The sequence below is a fragment of the Lipotes vexillifer genome, unplaced genomic scaffold, assembly GCF_000442215.2.
Source record: "Lipotes vexillifer unplaced genomic scaffold, Lipotes_vexillifer_v1.1 scaffold875, whole genome shotgun sequence".
Taxonomy (NCBI): Eukaryota; Metazoa; Chordata; class Mammalia; order Artiodactyla; family Lipotidae; genus Lipotes; species Lipotes vexillifer.
This window is the reverse complement of record NW_006792177.1, coordinates 1788305-1795793: the sequence shown is the minus strand read 5'-3', so window position 1 is coordinate 1795793 and position 7489 is coordinate 1788305. Positions and strand designations below refer to the sequence as shown.

Below are 7489 nucleotides of genomic sequence, written 5' to 3'. Positions count from 1 at the left end.
TCGGAAGAGTTCAACACCTGCATATTTTGAGATTTCATGACATACGACCTTTTACATTTTGTTCACATTCGTCCATCCTCTGTTTACCATGGTAGGGCCCCAGTTGTATCCATGACAGAACATTTCTCTGAAGGCCTAGAGAAGCTTTCTGCTCTTTAGAGTTCATTACAATATCGTACAGTTTTCTGGCCTTTTCAAAATACTTAACACATAGGTATTATAGCCTTTGACCCACAACAGCTCCATGACAGGACCCACTTAATACCAAGGCTCAAAGAAACTAATTGGCCAAGGCTACACATTGCATAGGTGGGTGAAATGGGACTTCTTGTTTGTTTTTCCATAGGAAACCTCAGGAGTCTTAAAGAGTAAGTGCTCTCTGGGAACCTCACTACACTGGTTGGCCCATTTCCCAGAGGTGGGGATGTGGACTGAGGCAGGAGATAGGAAGTCTAGGGAGTGGGGAATGCTTGGGCAGAAAGGTCCAGAAGGTGAGTTGGCTGAGGTCCCATGAGGCTTCTGCCTAGACCTCTCCCAGCTAAGTTTCTGTCAGTGGGCCCTTTCTAGAGCCTGGGGAAGTGGAAAGAGGAGGTTGGTGGGGGGAATGGCAAATACAGAGGTACCCAAGTAGTTCTCTCTGAGTCTGAAGCTGAGACAGTTGAGCAGCTGCAAGAAAAAGATGCTGCCAGCTGCTTAAGGGGGCCCCAGTGGTGTCACCACATGCATGTGGGAGCTCTTGACGGCTTGGTCAAGCTCTGCCCCTGGCTAAGCCTTCTGCCCTAATGTCTCTTCTCAAAGTCCCTGCCCCCCCCCCACCCCAAGTACCTGCAGCATCAGCTTGTGGGAGGTGCCCAGAGGTCAGGCCAGTCTGCCCTGCCAGTTCCAGCAACATCATGCATGCCCTGACCAGTCCCAACTAGGGACTGAAGGTCTGGGGCCTGCTGAGGCAGGAAGGCCCTGGTCCCAACTGCCCTCCCTCTCCCCTGGGCTTCAGGCCCTAGGCCAGGGCTCAACAGACACAAGCAGCAGGATGGGGTTGCCCTTCTATTGGTCTAAGTCCTGAGCATGGCTTGGGTGAGACATGGAGGTGAGGAGGCCCACGAGGCTCAGCAGTGTGGAGAAAAGCAGCAGGAAGGAGGCGGTGAAAAGCAGGGTGGGGAGGGCACTGAGCACCAGCAGCAGGACAGCCGGCAGCAGATGGAGCCACGCTGCAGCTGCCACGGGCCACAAGGAGCTCAGCAGGTGGGAGCCGGTGGTGAAGAGCGCGTGGCACAGCATCAGCACCAGCAGCAGGTAGAGGATCCCCTCCAGACCCCACAGCACACGCTGCAGCGGTTGCCGCCAGCCTGATGTGGTCCACCCCTGGGTCCAGCTTGGGGGCACATGGCACACGCACCAGCGCACCCAGCCCTCCCACGTGACCCAGGCCGACCAGGGCACCGCACGCTGTGGCCCCTCGCCAGCCCCGATGGCATGCGTCTCCGCTCGCGGCTGCTGCATCACCGCTGGTGCACCTGGGGAGAGAGCCACGCCAGCTGCAGGAGCAGCCCTGGAGATGCCTGGCACCTCAGGGTGGGTGAGGGTGCAGGGGTCAGGAGGGTACCAGCATGGGTGTGGTGGGGCTTTGAGCTGGGGCATGGGTCTTACCTCTGGGCAGAGCCACCTAGGTCATGTTGCTTCCTGCAGCGCCCAGCCAGAGTTTAGCCCCCACTCTCACTGCCCCCACCCTTCCCAAAGGAGCCCCATTGTGACCTGGACTAGGGTGGGGTCCAGCCAAGAGAGGAAACACTGCAGGATGTGAGGCTTACCTGAGCCTCTTTCATGGACCCACCAGGCTGGCAGGGGAGCCTGGTGAGCCCACAGATGTAGTTTCTCATGTTTTCTTGTGGAAAGACCTCTCTGGATCCCTCCCATCCCTGCTGGCCAATATCCAGTCCCACTCCACTTTCTTGCAGTTCTTTCTCTCTGGACCCTCATTCTCTAGAACCACAGTGGAGGCCAGAATAGTGACCCCTAACCTAGAGGTTCTGAGATGGCTCCCATTCCCTGCACTGGAGTCCCTGTCCCTTATCTCACTTTTTACTGATGCCCTCGGACTCAGACCTAGGTATCTGCTGTCCACATTGTGGGGAGACCGCAGAGGTCCCCCAAGGTAGGTGCAGGCTGGGGGATAAAGGGGTATCCTCCCACCTTCCCAGACCAGGGTGGAGGAAAGGAGGCCTGAGGAAACAGCATGGTCAGTGTATTTCCGGAGGGCATTCAGGCCCAAGGATGGAGGCAGAAAGCCAGGGCAAGCAGTGCCAAGGGCATGCCGCGGGCTCCCAGGAGTAGCCCCAGGCCCAGGAGCAGCAGCAGCAGAGCCTCCTGGAGGCTGAGTCGTCCTGTGACTGCCATCGTGGGCAGGAGTGGAGACTCCTGCTGCCCTGGACCCTCGCTGGCCCCCTGACTCTGGCCCCCTGTGAGATGTGTGTGCTGTGGCCAGGTGGGCAGGCCTGTGGAGAGAAAGGGTGGCAGCTGGGCTTTGGGAGGTTGACCCCTTGCTCACCTGCCCAACCTGCCAGGCTGCTGTCCACTTACCGGTGGAGCAGGTCGAAGACCAGGAAGCTGACCGGTAGCAGCAGCAGCGAGGCTGGGCCAGCTGTGGAAAAGACTGCCCGAATTGTCAGCCCCAGTGCCCCCAGCCCTAGGACACTGTCCAGGACTTGGGCCTGGCTAGGGCCCCAGGGGGACACACATGGACCCACTGGGCTACCCGATCCCTCCCCAGCACCCATGCCCCTGGAAGGGAGTGGGACAGGATAAGCAAGGGCTTCAGGCCTGGGTAAGCAGAGGCGGGTCATGGAGGGAGGTGGAGGTTACAGGAAGGACTAGGGCTGGGAAGGAGTATGGGGCGGAGGACCATGGGAGGGCGTGGGGCCCTGGCTGACACTCAAGGGTGAGCTCAGGCAGTGGGGAGCTGGGCTCCTTAGAAATCTCCCCCTCCCCACACACCCACCCACCAAACCCGCCTCACCCCCTCCCACTTCAGTCAGCCATTTTGGTGGGTTGGGCGGCTGGAGCATTGTGATCTACTGCCAGGTGGGGACCTGGCGTAAGGAGCAGGCTAATGCTGGTTCTGGCCTCATAAGTAGCGGGTGGCTTAGGCAGTTTAGCCAAAGGGAGGTCTGACTTTTGAGAGCTAAGACTAATCCTCTTGTCTTTGCTAATTCTCCGCCCTAGGGCCCTCCGGTGGGGATTTGAGTTGCCAGGAAGGCATTATAACCCCATCACCACCTGGGTAGCTTACCACGGGAGGAAGGGCTGCTTGTCTCTCGGGTTCCCGGGGCTGGGTGTCCAGGGGCAAGTCACTCAATCTGTCTTCCCCAGCTCTCTTCCCCTGAAAGTAGGGTGAGGCCTGTGGGCTCTTGGGGGGGATTTTTCAGAACTGCAGTCCTGGAATGCAGATATAGACTCTGCCAGGAAGCAACCAGAGGCTTTCTGGGGCAGGGCTCCCACGTGACCTACTAAATGGGGGTGGGGCAGGAAGGGGCTGTTTAGCTGTTTGAAGCATTGCTGTTTGTGGGAGGTGTTCTGGCATTCCAGAAATGGCACAGAGAATGACTGTACGAGGGCTACAACATAGTAACCCCAAAATTGGAGATTAAGGTCACACTCCAAGAACGAAATTATGGAAAATGAACATATATGAAGGGATTGGTCACCTGGAAAAGAAACCTATCTCCACTAATAATCTGTAAATGGTTACAGAGGTTCAGTTTAGTGACTTGAGAGGCAAGAGTGGAAATGGGTCATAACTGAGAGAACTTAATCCTTGTTCACATATCATACTTTGAAGGAAAACTGATGGAGGTAGGGGTAGGGGGACAGTGACCATACAGGCCCTAGGAGAAGCAGAGACAGAGCAAGGGTCCGGCTGCATATCTGCCTCCAGGGGATTCTGTTCAAAGATTCAAGCCTGGTGACCTTGACATCTTTGGTGGGGATGAGCTCAACAGCCATAGAGCCAATGCCACCAGCCCTTGGAACCATTCATTGATTGCCTTTTTCTGAGTCTTCCCAGAGCAATAAAGCAATGCCCACAAAATTCTGAGGGAAAATGATTTACAACCTAGTAACATATCTGTCTAAACGATTATCAAGTATGAGGGTAGAATAAAGACATTTAAAGCCAAACAAGGTTTCAGAAACTTGACCTTGCGTACACTCTTTCTTAGGAAGCTACTGGAGCATGTGCTTCAGAAAAATAAGGAACTAAACTAAGAAAGAGGTGAGGCTAAACACAGGAGAGTGGTGATGAGAAAGACCTGGGACGTCAGCTACGTTTCCAGGTAAAGAAAGCAAGCAACCCAAACTGGAATCAAAAGATAGATGCTCCAGGAGGGACGTCTCCAGAAGAAAATGAAACTGATTATCTGCTGGGGTTTTTTTGTTTGTTTGTTTTTTAATTTATTTATTTTTGGCTGCATTGGGTCTTCGTTGCTGTATGAGGGCTTCTCATTGCAGTGGCTTCTCCTGTTGCAGAGCACGGGCTCTAGGCGCGCGGGCTTCAGTAGTTGTGGCACGCGGGCTCAGCTACTCTGCAGCATGTGGGATCCTCCTAGAACAGGGCTCAAACCCATGTCCCCTGCATTGGCAGGCAGATTCTTAACCACTGCGCTACCAGGGAAGTCCCTATCTGCTGTTTTTAGACATATGCAAAATATTTAGTTCTGTTGGAACCTTTGGGACTGAATTAGCAACTAGTGCCTTGAAAACCAAGCAAATGATAAAACTAAGTAATTGCTAACTCCAGGGAACAAAAAAAGTTGAACAATAATCTTTACATAGTCATAATATAAGCACTGAATATTGACTCCAGTGATTTAGTTCTTTTGGGAGGATGGCAGGAGGAAATGTGTATGTGTATTTTGGTGTATGTTGGGGGGAGGGGTAGTAGGAAAGCTAAATCCTTAATTCCATAGCATGAAATCCACAGATAACATCTAAACATAAAAATCCAAGAAATAGCAATAGAAGCTTAAAGGTAAATACAAGAAGGAATAACAAACAGAACTAAAAGTGGTTGACTTGAGAATAGAGAAGCAGAGAAGAATCTTCTGTTACAGACCTATATGTGATTTACCTTTAAAATTATATTCTGCATGGACTTCCCTGGTGGTCCAGTAAGTAAGACTTCACACTCCCAATGCAGGGGGCCCAGGTTGATCCCTGGTTGGGGAACTAGATCCTGCATGCATGCCACAACTAAGACTCTGCATACTGCAACTAAGAAGTCTGCATGCTGCAACTGAAGATCCTGCGTGCCTCAACTAAGACCTGGTACACCCTAAATAAATAAATAAATAAATAAATAAATATTTTTAAAGGTCTTAAAAATTATATTCTGTAGTATTTCAATTAAAATGATTTCATTTAAAACAAGCAAATCAATATAGGGTCCTTTGGTGGAGATCAGGAATATACCCTCCCAGGATGAATGAAATACCAATTTCCTAATGTTATGTGGATGTCCTCATAGGGCTTGAGATAAAATTTCCAGTAACAGCATCAAACACCATCAAACTCAGAAAGCTGTGAATCTCATGCATTTTAGATGGAGTTGCTCTAAACCTCCATCTAGTGCTTCTCAGCCCACCTGAATCTCCTGGGGTTGAATCCTCTGGGGATCTTTTTAAAATGCAGATTCTGATATAGTAGGTCTCGGCAGGGATTCTGCATTTCTAACAAGCTCCCAGGGGTTGCTGATGCTGTTGGTCCTCGGCCACACTTTGAGGAGTAAGACTCTAGAAGAAGTTGATGTACAAAAGAGAGATAGCTGGGGGAGGTAGTGGTGAGGGGAGGCGGGCACGTGGGGAGATGCTTCTAGGTGCCACAGGAGTTCCCATCAAAGCTCACCTGCATCATAGGGAGAGCACTTAGTGGGGAGTGAGTACCAGGGACAGGAGATTGGGAGGCACAGAGAGGCAGCAGATTTGCCTACTTCTCAATTTGTAGTCAGACACACAGCCTCCTCTCTTCTCTTGATAATGGTTTTTTTTTTTTTTCCTTCGGTACGTGGGCCTCTCACTGTTGTGGTCTCTCCCGTTGCGGAGCACAGGCTCTGGACGCACAGGCTCCGCGGCATATGGGATCTTCCCGGACCGGGGCACGAACCCGTGTCCCCTGCATCGGCAGGCGGACTCTCAACCACTGCGCCACTAGGGAAGCCCACTTGATAATGTTTTATTCCATCTGCGTATGTGGGAGCAAGAGGACTGTGTTAAGCTGTTTCCCTACCTTTCATTCATCTGGTAGTGGCCCCCAAGAACCACATATTATCTCACTTCACAGCAACCCAAAGAGGAAGATATTATTGTTCCCATTTTACAGATGAGAAAACAGAGGCTCGGAGAGGTAAAATTACCACCCAAGGATACGCAAACAAAATGAACAGCAGAAATAGGATGTGACATTAAGCCTGTGTGGCACCAAAGTCATCTATCATCTCTGCCTCCAGCCACCTGACCACACTGGGGAGCAGCCAAGAGAGTCCCAGACCATCCCTTAAGCCAAAATCCCTTTGGGGCAGGTATCTCCACCCAGTCCAGCTCAGTCTTGCTCATTTGTGCTTTGCAACATATCCTTGCTCTCAGGAGGCCACGAAAAAGCCTCCACCTGGCTCCCAGGGCTAGAGATCTGGCTGTGCAAGTACCTGCACCCTGGAAGCCGCCACCTCTAGACCCTGCTTCCGGACTTGGTGCTGTTGCAGCTCTAGGCAACCAAATGGCAAGGACAAAAGGCAGCAGCTGAGCAGGGAGAACAGAAGGGATGAGCAAGTTAGAAGGGGCGTGAGAAGGTGGGAGATTGGTGGAAGATGGCCAGCATGCCCCGTCCCACCAGTCTCTTTGGAGGCAGGTCTCCCAGTTCATTGCTGGCCAACTCCTCTCCTGTAAAACCTGGCACTGTTGAGGAGGCCAGCTTCCCTCCAGCCCTGCTGGGTCCCCTCTAACCTTGAACATATTATACACATACTTTTTGAGCACTGACTAGAGACCAAGCACTGTTCTAGGCCCTGAGGTACAGCTGTGAACATTTGGGTGCAAAAGGCTCTTGTGGGGTTGCTTACCTTCTGCTGGGTGGGAGTGGGGACCCAGACACAGAACACATAATAAATAACACAAGATATATTCAGAGAGGGTTGAGTACCTTGAATCAATAACAAAACAGAGTGAGAGGATATATAGTACGTGTGGAGGCTGGAGTTTACTTTTGTCAGAATGGTCAGGGAAGTAAGTAACATTGAAAGGCCATCTGAGTGATAGGATGCAAACTTGGTGAACCAGTGCAAAGGCCCTGAGGCTGGATGGGGCTGGTGCATTGGAGGAACAGCTAGAATGCCTGTGTGGCTGGAGAGATATGAGCCAGGGGGAGAACACAGGGAGATGAGGTGGGAAAGGTGTGGGTGGGGAAGAACATTTTCAGGAATAGCCTGGAAGGTGAGCACACTAGG

General features: G+C 52.0%; 2 protein-coding genes across 2 annotated transcripts in view; both read right to left on the bottom strand.

Moving 5' to 3' along the window:
* Positions 1-1031: 1031 nt before the first annotated feature.
* TMEM239 (transmembrane protein 239) overlaps positions 1032-7489 on the bottom strand; it is an 8132-nt gene continuing 1674 nt past the window's right edge. The window contains exons 3-5 of the mRNA XM_007465430.1: positions 3427-3452; positions 1657-1693; positions 1032-1573 (exon numbers count right to left, since the gene is read on the bottom strand). Of these exons, the coding sequence (XP_007465492.1) occupies positions 1045-1573; positions 1657-1693; positions 3427-3452 (592 nt within the window). The 3' untranslated portion in view covers positions 1032-1044. The remainder of the gene's footprint in view (positions 1574-1656; positions 1694-3426; positions 3453-7489) is intronic.
* On the bottom strand, positions 2260-2840 carry CUNH20orf141 (chromosome unknown C20orf141 homolog). The gene is given in 2 exon segments (XM_007465389.1): positions 2260-2492; positions 2555-2840. Coding segments are annotated over 2 exon segments (519 nt in total).